This window comes from Somniosus microcephalus, chromosome 8 (assembly GCF_052327205.1).
Source record: "Somniosus microcephalus isolate GS21.2 chromosome 8, FLI_Smic_1.0, whole genome shotgun sequence".
NCBI classification, from domain to species: Eukaryota; Metazoa; Chordata; class Chondrichthyes; order Squaliformes; family Somniosidae; genus Somniosus; species Somniosus microcephalus.
This window is the reverse complement of record NC_140994.1, coordinates 128869007-128883294: the sequence shown is the minus strand read 5'-3', so window position 1 is coordinate 128883294 and position 14288 is coordinate 128869007. Positions and strand designations below refer to the sequence as shown.

General features: G+C 46.0%; 1 protein-coding gene across 1 annotated transcript in view; it reads right to left on the bottom strand.

Moving 5' to 3' along the window:
- Positions 1-2936, bottom strand: part of LOC147113785 (matrix metalloproteinase-21-like) — a 42532-nt gene extending 39596 nt beyond the window's left edge. The window contains exon 1 of the mRNA XM_085995112.1: positions 2724-2936. Coding sequence (XP_085851238.1) covers positions 2724-2882 — 159 coding nt within the window. The 5' untranslated portion in view covers positions 2883-2936. The remainder of the gene's footprint in view (positions 1-2723) is intronic.
- Positions 2937-14288: the final 11352 nt, after the last annotated feature.

Genomic DNA, 14288 nt, shown 5'->3' with positions numbered 1-14288 from the left:
TGTCAAGGTTCTTCTCAGTTTGTTATCCTTTACCATGGTCAGGTAATCAGCTATGTTGTATTGTCTGTTTAGGGCCAAGTAGCAATTGAGTTTGCTTTGGGTTTTTGTTGTTTCTGCCCAATATGACAGATATTTTTCCTTTTGCTTAGCGACGATTGTGTTGGGTCGAATTCTTTGTGTTACCCTGTCACTGTCCTGGGGCTGGTTATTGTTAGTATTGTTATTAGTTACTTTATTGAGTCCCAGGACTAGTTGACTGAGGGTATTCTTCTTTATGGTCAGCTCTTGGCATTTCAGGGCGTCGTAGTGATAGCATTGGGGGTTGCTCATTTGTAGGTGATTCCAAAATTTGGTGGCTCTTTTTTGGATAGTGATTATTAATGGGTATTGGCCTAGTTCCGCCCTGCATGCGTTGTTTACTGTTTTCCTTTGAGTCCGGAGGATACTTTTACAGAATTCCGCATGTAGGATCTCAATTGGGTGTTTGTCCCATTTTGCAAAATCTTGTTGTGTTAGTGGTCCCCAGACCTCACTGCCATAGAGTGCCTATCAAGCCCAAACCTTTCATAGATCATGTACAACCTGCCTTTCATGGCCTCTACATAGTCCATTTAATCTCCTGCGCAAACTGCTGCAATAAACTCCCTGATTCTCAAAGGTTATCAAGTAAAATTCTAAAACATTTATCTATCCTCAACATGTCCAACATGCCTGGTGCCCTCATAGAAGCAGGAGTTGACCATTCAGTCACTCAAACCTGCTCCGCCATTCAATTAGATTGTGGCTGATCCATACCTCAACTCCATTTACCCGCCTTAGCTCCATATCCCCTGATACCCTTTACCCAATAAAAGTCTATCAATCTCAACCTTAAAAGCTTCAATTGTCCCAGCATTCACAGCCTTTTGGAGGATAGAATTCCAGATTTCTACCCCCCTCATAGGACATCTCTCCCTCTACCATCCCGACCCCCAATCCCAGCTGCACAGGAGCCATTGTGTTCCATGGACATCACAGCCCTTCCATAGCCCTTTAACCTCCAGTCCCATTCCAAACCAAAACTTTATCTGAAAGTGAATGAGCAACAATTGATCAGAGGCAATACAGCAGAACAGAGGAGGCTTTACTCTACAGCTAACTTTATACCTAACATTTATGAGCTTAATTCTGTCACTGTTGTGGTGGTGGTGGTGGAGATATTCAATTCCCCATCACTAATATCCTTCAACTTGACAAGTATAAAACTTTACTCAAAAAGCAGCATAACATCTAGTAACTATGTAATACTGTTAACTCCTGTTTTCATCTTTGAATAGTTCTATGACATGTCAATGCCACTGAAGCTATTTCATAGCTTCAAAGAGCAATCCTTGGGTTCCATCATTGATTTATTGGGATAACTGCCTCACCTGGGGTGGTACCGAGCCATACAACTCAGGAAGATCCCAGTTTACCTGATCTGTTGCCTGATAGAGCCTTAATGAGACCCCGCCTGGAGTACTTTGTTCAGTTCTGGGCACTGTACCTCAGGAAGGGTATATCGACCTTGCAGGAGGTAGAGCACAGATTCATCAGAATGATACCGGGACTTAGAGGGTTAAATTATGAGGACAGGTTGCATAAAGTTGACTTGTATTCCCCTGAGTATAGAAGATTGAGAGGTAATGTAATCGAGGTGTTTAAAATGTTAAAAGGATTCAGTAGGGTAGATACAGAGAAACTACTTGCCCTGATGTGGGGACATGAGTTGGTTGAGTCAGAACAAATAAACGTTAGATACAGAATGGGCACACAGCGGCTAAGCTCCCTCATTGGCTCAGCTGGTAAGCAAGCGCATAGCTGATCCATCCTTGGAAGGATTGATTGCCAGTTTACTCTTAATTAGCCGCTCTCAGCCGGAAGGCATAGACGAGCCACCATTGGACGGGAGGGAGGGAAAGATCAGCTGGGGTCCATGCTCCTGGTTGCTAGCTGGTGATTCCGAGCCGAAATTATGCACCCACGGACGTTGGGTGAAGACAGAATTGGGTTTTTCCAATGGCCAATTTGGCAAGGGACTTGAGGGATGCCGGTGTCTATGGAACCGCACCCAGGCAGGACTCAATGTCCTTGGAGAAGAAAACTGACTGACGAATGGGGAGGGGGCGGGGTGGGGGGGCGGGGTGGTGGCAGGGGGGCGCGGAACTTGCAGTAAAGTTTAACGTCCTTTTAAATGAAAGTGATTGTTACTCCTGAAACAAATACATTTCACCCCGAGAGTGTACAAGATCAAAAATAAACTGCGGCGTAAGAGTCACAAAGGGTCAACAACACCGTAAACATGGCAGGAGCATCTCCTGCAATGCGGCAATCGTTATGAACAGATTGCAACCAGATGCCTCACAGGGCTCACTGTTTTGACTTTGCATCAAGTGCAGTATAACTTCAGCCCCGGTACCAGTTGCTTACAACCCCAGCGTCCTGTAACTAAATTTTAAAAAATCTACATATGGCAACGCTGGAAATGGGTTGATGCATTTCCCGACCAACACCTTGCTAACTCAGTCAAAACAGGATGGCAGCAAGTAACGACAGCAAAATAAAATTTAAACGGACAAACTCCTAGCCTTGCAGCCTCAGCTGCAAAGCTGACAATACAACGGACGATCAGAGCCCAGATTCCTCCTGTCCTAGTCACTTCCCTTATAAATCAGGGTTGGGAGGAGTGGTCTCTGCTCTCTCACCTCTGCTGTTTGGGTGGTGAGGATGCGGGGAGCATGGTGGCTGTTATGCTGCGAGTCGGAGTGATCCCTTTTCTTGAAGACCGGCTCCCCTCTGCCAGGGATCAGCGCAGTGGAGCTAAACAAGGCGGCCGCGAACGTCAAGAAAATGGGCAGCTGCATCCTTCTGGCTCTGGCAGTCTCCGTGCCTGCGACTGGTAGAGACTTTCTGCTGGCAGCTGGTCTGCAGGCTGACTTTTCAAGAATGATTTCACCCTCCCTCCTTCACTCCCTCCCAGTGACGTTCAGTCAGAGAACGCCCACAGCCCTGGACTGACAGAATCAGGGATGATTAAAACTTATAGGCTGAAAAAAATCCATTAAAGGGAACCCTTCCTATTCCTTTCTTCAGAGAAGAAACACAATACCCATTTATTGCCAGGGGCTGTTTTTTGGTTTAATTCTTTCTGATAAAATCCAGCAAATTGCCATTGGATATTTTTTAAATGATATATAAGTTACAAACACTCGTTGGCTAACGCCACAAGATGGCGTAACTAAATACCCAGCAACAACCACAATAACTGCACTTGTATAGAACCTTTAAACTAGTGAATGGCTGGGAGGGGGCTTCAGAGGTGGGGGAGGGGCTGGAGCTGAACAGGAGTAGGGAGAGGAGTTAAAGCAGGTTGCTGAAGGAACAATCAAAAGAAGAAAGTAGGTTTTAAGTTAGATGTAGTAAAGTAGAGGGGTTTAGGAAGAGACCACCAGAGTGTGAGGAGGTGGGGAGGACGTGGGTTGGGGTTGCTGAAGATCGCGCCCATCATTGGTGGGGCAGAAGAGGTGCGAGAGTTGGAGGAGGGGGAATGCACAGATGTCCAGAAGAGAATAAGCTGAGACATAGGACTGGAGGAGAGGTTGCAAAAGTAAGGAGCAGTGAGGATGTGCAGGGATTTGAAGATGAGAAGGATTTCGAATCAATGCGTTGACTGGCGAGGAGTTGGCGAGACCGGGAATGACAAGCCTGACCGGTGACTGGGACTTGCTGCGGTATTGGGTAGCAGTGTTGGTATTCTGCATGAATTGGAGTCAACCCCTTCCCGCCTTTAAAATAGTGACAGTTTTAAAAATTAAATAACGATGTTTAGTTCTAAGCAACACTATGGGCTGGATTTTCATTGAGGAGTCGGGTAGGAGGCGGGACTACAACTTTTGGGGTTGCAGTCCCGCCTCCATCGAGTTGTGGCCAACCCACGCGATTTTGACTTGATTGACCTTGTTGAGCCCGCCTAGCGGGCTCAGCAGGCCAATTAAGGACCACCTGGCAACAGGTGATGTCACAGATTGAAATTTCATCTGTCAAGAGCTTTTGACAAAATAACAACAGAAAATGCTGGAAAAACTCAGCAGGTCAGGCAACATCCATGGAGAGAAATTTGAGTTGACGTTTCGGGTCGAACCCTTCTTCAAAACTGGAAAGAAAAGAAAATAGATCGAAGGCAGGGCTGCGATCGGACAAAAGAATTAAAAGAAACAAAAGAAGTAAAAGAGACAATAAAAGGTATTCGAAGCTAGACGAGATGGTAATAGGCTGAGATTAGGTGCGAAGTGTACTGGCAGGTCAAGAGATAGCTGCCAGGTGTGAGAGAGAAACAAAAGGAAAGGGGGGGGTGAAAAGGAGTGGAAAAATTACAAGAAAAAATGTAATAGGGGCCGAGGTTATGATCTGAAATTGTTGAACTCGATACTGAGTCCGGAAGGCTGTAAAGTACCTAATCGGAAGATGAGGTGCTGTTCCTCGAGTTTACGTTGAGCTTCCGTGGAATAATACAAGAGGCCAAGGACGGTGAGGTCCAAGTGGGAATGGAACGGTGAATTAAAATGACAGGCGACCGGAAGCTCGGGGTCCCCCTTACGGACTGAACGGAGGTGTTCCACAAAGCGGTCACCCAATCTGCGTTTGGTCTCCCCAATGTAGAGGAGACCGCATCGTGAGCAGCGAATACAGTATACTAGATTGCGAGAAGTACAAGTAAATCGCTGTTTCACCTGGAAGGGGTGTTTGGGGCCCTGGACAGTGGGAAGGGGGAGGTATAGGGGCAGGTGTTACATCTCCTCCGCTTGCACGGGAAGGTGCCAGGCAAAGGGGAAGGGCTGTTAGGGGTGATAGAGGAGTGGACTAGGGTGTTTCGGAGGGAGCGGTCCCTACGGAATGCTGAAAGGGGAGGGGAGGGGAAGATACGTTCGACAGCTGTTTGAAGCTGTCAAACATTGACAATCTGTACTCAAGTTAATTCCTTCCTCTCAGGATGATTTAGAGATCACTCCGGAACAGAACGCTGAATGCTGCAGATTTTGACAGCTGGCGGCCATTCTGCTTTCTGTGCCGGTGAGATGAGGAACTCCCAAGACCTGAAGGAAGGAAGGCTGTAAAGGTAAGTAAAGGTTAGTAGAACTTCTTTAAACACTTTACGCAGACCAGACACACTTACCTCTGCACTCATGCACCCATCACTCACCTGAACACTGGACATCTCGACCCCTCCAAGCCCTTCAGCCCGACGGCCCGCCTCGCTAACTTGGCGTGGTTTGGAGCCGTCGGGAATCCCACATTTCAAGAATAAAAATAGGAATTCGGCTAAAAACTGCCTGTTAACAGGCAGTTAATTGGCACTAATCCCCTTCCCGCCTCGGGGAGGTGGGTCCCAGTGCGGGGTGGGTACCCGCCTCCTTTGAAACTGGCATGGAGGCGGGATGGGGTCGGGACCCCCGATTTCGGGATTTTAAACCCCCACACGCCTCCAATCCCGACTCCACGGCCCAATGAAAATCCAGCCCTATGAATCTCAATTTGTGTCTAACACTGCGGTTGCAGGTTTACGTGGAACGGGAGTGTTAAATTTTGTGCAGATTATGTTTTAATCTTTGGAATGTGACTCCAAGGTTACATCAGAGAATTACACAAATAAAGATTGACATTCTTTGAAAGCAAAGTCATTTAATACTCAATGGGCCAGAATTTGTTGGAGCAGGACATCTTGCGGCCCGCCCGGTTAGTTAGACTGTTTCCTGCACCCTTCAGGTCAAACCTGTTTTGCCCTGTAACTTGCTGGAAGTGCGAGCTGATAACGGGGGCAACAGGGCAGCTGGGACTTCAGTGAACAATGGGACCAATAATCTATCTCCTTATTCAATGAGATGAAATGATTGAGAAATAAAGAGAGGAATGACTGAGAAGGAGTTTGAATTGAAGTGGGTGAATTCAATGTTAAATCAAGTACAGGAAGAGAAATGAAGTGAGGGGGAAAAAAGATTGGATTAAGAGAGAAAAAAAAAGAGCCAGAAAGGGATTTTTCCCCCCAAATTTAACATTTTACATTTTTAAAATCTCTAACAATAATTCACTACATGAAGGAATGAGACTCCACACTTTTAATTGTTCATTTTCTAGTCCGGGGAGGTTGATTGGCAGTCATTAACAATTAACACATCTTTAAAAGGATACTTTCACTGTAATTACGAGAATTAACTTTCTGTGGTGAGTTTAATGGGCAATTAATGTGCAAATACAGCAACTTCATGAATCTCACGGGGAGGATAAATGCGAGATGCCATTTTTTGCGGCGCTAACAGGAGCGGCGCAAATTGTCCAAACACCTTGTGGAGATTAGCAATTCACGGGCATCTCTTCTTCGCCACATGTTGCTGCCAATTTGCACATTAATAATGGCGAGCATCGGTCACACGCCATTATTTTTTCAGCAAATTCTGCCCAATTGATTATTAATAGAAAGTGAAATCAACTGCTGTACTTTCGGCAAAGTTATGGCGGTGGAACAAGAGAAGGCCCGAGAAAATTCCCGACCAATTTCTGCAGAGTCCCTGGAAGCATATCCTGATTTGTGGAGGTTGCCCCGGGATCGCGTCAACCCCCAAACAGAGAGACACAGAGGCACAAACACACGCAGAAACCATTGGTGTAAAATAAATGTAGATCAGATTTCAGACGGAACTCCTTTAGACAGAAGGGGGACGGATGCTTGAAGTAATCTGCCAAGCTGGGAAGCAGAGACTTAAAGACAAACACTGCTGGAGATACAACAGCAGATCATTCAGCATCCCACCGACATGCTGTGTAGTTCCACTCATCCCTGTTTCTATTTCAGATTCCCTGCATTTGAAGTTTTCTTTTACTTTTTATCGGTATGGGGAAGTAGAAATGCAGACATTCAGAGCATTGAAATCCAGGCTGGGCTCGGTAGAATACCAGGTCGACGAGATTTGTTGAGTTTCTCTTATGCTTTTTGCACTCTACGTATATCTACTGATATTTATCCGTACACATACTGGATTCACAATATTAAAATATGACACCCTCACATGATTTTGAGTAAAATGGCTTTTCATCTGCTCGCTGCTCAGCCGATTTGATTAGTTTTCACATAGAGGCTCATCCGACAGCATTTATTTTTGTTTAAAATTTAGGGTTAGACTTTCCAAGTGAGGTCATTTGCATACATCCCGTGGCAACCTGGCAGATGTTTCTTACAGCATTCCAAAAATCCTGTGGGAAAATTCGACGGGTTGCTAAATGGATGAAAATCCAACTTAATGGCTCTCTGCCCCCCTTTGCATGCTCCATTATCGGGTGTAACTGAACAGGAAATCTAACTAATAATATACCTTCTACTACATCTTGCTCTTAAGGTGTCAGCCTTGGCCCAGTTGGTAGTTCTCTCACCTCTGAGTCCGAAGGTCATGGGTTCAAGCCCCACTCCAGAGATTTGAGCATATAATCCAGGTTGACACTCCAGTGTGGTACTGAAGGAGTGCTGCACTTTCGGATGAGACGTTAAACTGAGGCCCCATCTGCCCATTCAGGAGGATGTAAAAGATCTCATGGCACTGTTCAAACAAGAGCAGGGGAGTTCTCTTAGTGTCCTAGCCAACAGTTATCCCTTAACCTAAACTGCGTTAGTGAACTGGTCACCATTTACCTCACAACCAACACTGCCAAAAAGAAAAATAGATTATCTGCTGTTTGTGGGACCTTGCTGTGTGCAAATGGGCTGCTGTGTTTTATGTGTTACAACTGTGACTACGCTTCAAAAGTACTTCATTGGCTGTGAAGCACATTTAAGACATCTTCAGATTGTAAAAGGCGCTACATAAATGCAAGTTCTTTCTTAATATTGAACGAAAACTAATAATGTAGTTTGAAATTATACATAGTAGCGATACTTATATCATAAATGTAAAAATAATGTTGCATTGAATCTTACTTTGTAACCAGAAAACAATTCTATTGAACCAGTCAGAAATTTTGCATTGCTCAAATCATTAATTCCACTAGGGAAAATAATCAAATGTACAGGGAGCTATTAAAGTCTCTCAAAGGAGCATGGATGGTGTTTTGTGTAGTGTATGTACTTTGCAGAAGGAACTATATTCTACAGCCCCTGTATACTGCAGTACCAGTAGTGACCACCCCTGTATATAAGCCTGTGTAGTAACTTTGCATAGTTAGTTCCAGTTTGTCTCCACTCAGTAAAGACCTGTTATAACCAACTCCTGCAGTCCGTGTCTCAATTACACACGGACATAATACTGGCGACGAGCAGATCCGAACTTACCTACAGTCTGCACCACCTCATGGGGATCCATCCCTGAAGCGAAGTTGTCAGAGGCCGAGGCCAGAAGAAAGAAAGAAAAAAAAACGATCAGAAGAAACGGGCGTCGACCGTGGGCAACCTCCTCTGATTCATCGGAGTGAAAGATTTGCAGGAGAGGCTGTCGAGAGCGGGTCTTGGTTATCCTGTCGATGGTGTTCCAGCTAATCGGGCTGGTGGCAGGTAGTACACTGATCCTTCCTGGGCTGCGGCGGGCTAGAGCTCGATTGGGTGGCTTTTCAACGGGGCCGACAGCATTGTCAGGAAGAGGAGAGAGAGAGAGGGTGGAGCACACAGGGCGCGGCTGGTGCTACGAAGCCAGGCAGCGTACAGACCCGAGAAGAGGGAGGAAAGTGTCCCGCAGGGTTGCTCCGACGACGGGGAAATAAAAGAAATTAGAAGCGCAGAAAGCCGCGAGGAGCTGCCATTTGCCACGGGAACCGCGGAGAGCGGCGTTAGCAGCAGCGCGGGGGGAAGTGCGCGAAGCCTATAGGGCATCGCCATCAAGGCATAAAATGCCAGCAACAGCGCTAGCAGCAGCGGAGAAGACGGAAAGCGCGGGAGGAGCCATTTTGTTAAATCGGGGAAGAAGGCAAAGCACGGGAGGCGCCATTTTGTTAAATCGGGGAAGAAGGCAAAGCGAGGGAGGCGCCATCTTAGATTTCCAAGATGCCGAAGACTGGCAATATCACTGCCTTCGATAATGCAATAGAAGACTGGACCACGTATGTGGAAAGAGTCGAAGTATATTGCGAGGCAAACGAAGTAGCCGATGAGAAAAAGGCATCGGTACTACTAAACTTAATGGGCGCAAGAACGTACAGACTATTGCGGAACCTGATTACTCCAGCCAAACCGATGGCGAAGAGTTTTAACGAAATTGTTGATATCCTACAGGAACACCTAAATCCTACACCGCTGCTGATAGCAGAAAGATTTAAATTCCACAGGAGAAATCAGCATAAAGATGAGAGCAATGCTGATTACCTTATGGAACTACGCAAGCTATCAAAGCACTGCCAGTTCGGAGCAGGACTGGCAGATACCCAACGGGACAAATTTGTCTGTGGACTCCTGAGTGAAGGAACCCAGAAGAGGTTACTCTCAGAGAAAGAGCTGACGCTAGATAAGGCTTCAGCGTGGCAGTATCGTATGAAGCAGCAGCAAGGGGAGCTGCGGAAATACAGCAAAAGCCACAGGAATATGGCACCCACAAAATGACACGGGGATTTGAAAAATGTTATCGCTGCGGCAGAACAACCCATGACCAGAAGGACTGCTGGTCCAAGGACAAAATATGCAGGCAATGCGGAAAGATGGGACACATCGCATGAGTTTGCAGGTCTGGGAACAAGACTAACGACAACAAAAAGGCTACTAAGGAACAGTACAGGAAAGTACAAAAGATGACGGACAGTAGTTCCGAAGACCAGATGAGCGATAGTGAATCCGGGAACAAGAGACTAAGCTGTCTCAAACTTCACAACGTAATCGCAAAAGAGGATCACCAAACCATTTGGGTCACCCTCACGATAGCAGGGTCCCAAGTCAAAATGGAATTGGATACAGGATCAGCCCTGACCGTCATGAATCGACGAGACTACGAGTGGCTATTCTCACACATACCCTTGAAAGAGACATCCATTGTCTTGAAGATGTATACGGGGCAAAAAGTATAACCCAGAGGGAAAATAAGGGTGCCTGTCGAATACAACGGCAAGGAAATACAGAAATTGTATCTGCACATACTGCAGGATGGTGGACCACCGTTATTGGGACGTGAATGGATCAGAAAGATAAGTTTAGACTGGCACTCCATTCAGGCACTGACGGTGGCTGGTAAAAGGGATGATGACGTCACACCTGGACGATTGTCGAAAATCTTAGCTAACGCCAAAGAGGTATTTCAACAAGAACTGGGAACTCTTAAAGGCGTAACCGCCTCGATAAAAATAGAAGAGAATGCAATTCCCAAGTTTTTCAAAGCAAGACTGGTACCATATGCAATTCGCCCAGCCGTCGAGGCAGAGCTGGAGAATCTGGAGAATGCAGGCGTGTTATCTAAGGTAGACTGGAGCGAGTGGGCGACACCCATCGTTCCTGTCATGAAGAAAACGTTAAACAATAAGTCTGAGGAGCCAAGGAAGGTTCGCATCTGTGGGGACTTCAAGGTGATGGTGAACCCAGTCCTTCACACAGTACAATATCCTCTCCTGAGGATAGAAGATATTTTCGCCTCACTATCTGGAGGGAAGCGTTTTACAAAAATTGACCTAGCACAAGCATATTTGCAGATGGAGGTTGAAGAATCCTCTAGGAAGTATCTCACGATAAACACTCACAAAGGTCATTACCAGTATAATCGACTGGTATTTGGAGTAGCATCAGCTCTGGCGATATGGCAAAGAGCGATGGAACAAGTCCTGCAAGGGATTCCGGGGACTCAGTGTTACTTGGACGACATCCTAGTGACAGGTGAAGATGACAGTGAACACCTTGCCAACCTAGAGCAGGTGCTCACTAGACTAAGAGAACATGGGCTACGAGCCAACTGCCCCAAGTGCGAGTTTTTTAAGAAACAGATATCGTATTGTGGCCACGTGATTGATGAAGAGGGGTTACATAAGTCCCCTGACAAAATTGAAGCGGTAGTTAAGGCTCCAGCGCCTGAAAATGTGTCGCAACTGAGGTCATTCCTCGGATTGGTGAATTACTACCATAAGTTTTTGCCGAATTTATCCACAATTCTGCACCCACTGAACGCCCTACTACAAACTGGAGTAGCATGGAAATGGAGCAATGAATGTAAGCGGGCCTTTCAGAAGAGTAAAGACCTAATCACTTCAAGAGAAGTATTGGCTCACTACAACCCATCACTACCGATAAGACTGGTGTGTGATGCGTCTCCCTATGGCATTGGAGCGGTACTGTCACATAAATTCCTTGATGGTTCAGAGAGGCCGATAGCTTTTGCGTCACGCTCGTTAACTTCAGCCGAGCGTAACTACGCCCAGATTGACAGAGAGGCCCTCAGCCTGGTGTGGGGGGTGAAGAAGTTCAATCACTACCTGCACGGTCAGAAATTTACTCTACTAACTGATCATCAACCTCTTGTCTCCATTTTAAACCCTCAGAACGGCGTCCCGATAATGACAGCACAACAGCTACAGAGGTGGTCCCTTTTCCTAGGGGCACACCAATATGACATCGAGTACAAAAAGGAACTAAACAGCATGGGAATGCTGATGGATTGTCGTGCCTACCATTGCCGACGGTGGAAGAAGCACCTGCAGTGGATCCAGTGGAGATATTCCACTCGACCATAGTCGAATGTCTACCTGTGATGAATGCAAACATAGAAAAGGAAACACGAAATGACCCGACACTCTCCTGGGTCTATGATTTAACGGTGAAGGGATGGCCAGCACATGGTGAACCACTGTTGCCAGCATTTTTGCCGAGAAGAGAACAGCTGTCAGTGTGCAGAGGAACCTTGATGTGTGGATCCAGAGTAGTAATTCCACCCAAATTGAAGGATAGAGTGCTCAATGAGCTTCATGAGGGTCATCTGGGAGGGGTAAAAATGAAGAACTTAGCCAGAGCGTTTGTGTGGTGGCCAGGGATCGATAGAGAAATCGAAGAGATGACCAAGAGCTGTATAGGATGCCAGAAGGTCCAAAACGCCCCACCACAAGCCCCTCTACATCCATGGAAGTGGCCCTCATCTCCATGGCAAAGGGTGCACATTGATTTTGCTGGTCCATTTATGGACTCGATGTTTTTAATTGCGGTGGATGCACATTCAAAGTGGCCAGAGGTAATAAAAATGTCCTCAACCACCACAGAAAAAACTATCACAGTCTTACGAACCATATTCACCAGAAATGGGCTGCCTGAACAGATTTGCTCCGACAATGGACACAGTTTGTGTCTGAAGAGTTCCGGAGATTCTTAAAGAACAATGGTGTTAAGCATTACACATCCGCCCCATATCATCCAGCCACCAATGGATTGGCTGAGAGGTTCGTTCAAACATTCAAGAAGGCTATCAAGGCAATGTGTAATGAAGACATACCCCTACAACACAAGGTGGATAACTTCTTGTTTGCCTACCGGAATGCGACACATGCGGTTACCAACCAAACTCCAGCCATGATGTTCTTCAATCGAAGACTACGATGCCGCTTGGATTTGGTTAAGCCAAACATCAGAAGAGATGTGGAGAACAGGCAGTTTCAGAATATGAATGAAAGGCCGACCAGGAGTTTTAATATAGGCCAACCAGTTTTGGCCCGGGACTACCGCACAGAGAAATGGCAGCCAGGAACGATCTGTACACGGCAAGGACCTCTAATGTATACCGTGGACGTTGGAGAGAGCATTGTAAGACGCCATGCTGACCAGATTCTAGAGTCACTGGAAAACATCAATTACACACCACGATCCGATACACCTGGTGATGAAACCGAAGTACCAATTGCATCTACCTCAGAATCGGGAATATTGGAAGCAGACGAACCCAACAATGACGTTGATTCCGAATCAACTCTGCCAGAAGAACCTGATACCCCAAAGAGGCGTTATCCAGACAGAATCAGGAAGCCTCCTCAAAGACTGAACTTATAATTGCTTAACTTCAGCTAATGTATATGACAACTGTAATTGTAAATATGTTATTTAATTATTAATCGAATGTTATGTACTGTTTAGCAAAAAGGGGAGGAATTGTAGTGTATGTACTTTGCAGAAGGAACTATATTCTGCAGCCCCTGTATACTGCAGTACCAGTAGTGACCACCCCTGTATATAAGCCTGTGTAGTAACTTTGCATAGTTAGTTCCAGTTTGTCTCCACTCAGTAAAGACCTGTTATAACCAACTCCTGCAGTCCGTGTCTCAATTACACACGGACATAATATTTTGAAAATACTATTTTATCCCAGACTGCAGAAGTCAGGAATTCCCCCCTGTTTTTCTCCTGTGTTTACATCATAACAGTCTGAGAATTTTCACCCCCGGTATTGCTTAATGGCAGTTCTCAGTTCAAACAACAGCAACAACAACAACTTGTATTTGTACAGTGCCTTTAACATATTAAAACATCCCAAGGTGCTTCACAGGGATCAAATCAGACAAAAATTGACACCGGAGATTTGACACACAGCCACATGGGGAGCTCTAATTCTCAACAGGAAATCAAGCAGGCGCTGGTGGCTTTTAGGAAGTAATAACAAGGCACTGACACTGGTCCTGGCGTGTCTGTCAATCACACCATCATGAGTGACAGACAGAGGTATCGGGGCTGAGGACGACCCCGAGGGACAGTGGCAGCTGGCCGAAGGAACAGTCCCTGGCACCCAGAGAAGTGGCTGGGAAAGGGTTTCGGCAGGGCCTTGTGGTTGGGGCAGGAAAGGAGAGGGAGGGGAGGGGAGAAGCAAGGCAAGGGAGGCCGCAAAAGATAGGGCTCACTTTCTCACAGCCTCCCTACAGCCCTTTGGGCTTGGAGGCCTTCTGGCTGCTAGTGTCCAGCAGCAGATAGAAGGTCCTGAGGCCAATGGCCTGACCCCCCAGCTCTCCAAGTTTCCTTTCAGCCACTGTATATGTTTCTTATGTGTATATATATATATAAATCGCTTCTGTATATATTTCTATCACATAATAAATTTGATTGAATAGTTTTGTAAGGCTGGGGCTTCTTTAAACTGGTTTAAAGTAATTTTTCTGGTCTTGCAGCCTTTGCCTGCACTCAGACCAATTCCAATAAAACCAATTTTAAAACAGTGGTTTCGAATCGCTACCCCTCCTTTAGTTCTGACTGCAGGGCTTATAATTATTGATATTAAAACAGACACGTGGTTTGGATGAGAGAAAAAATCAAGTTTTATTAACTAAAAGAAACTATTATCAAACTATCCCACACG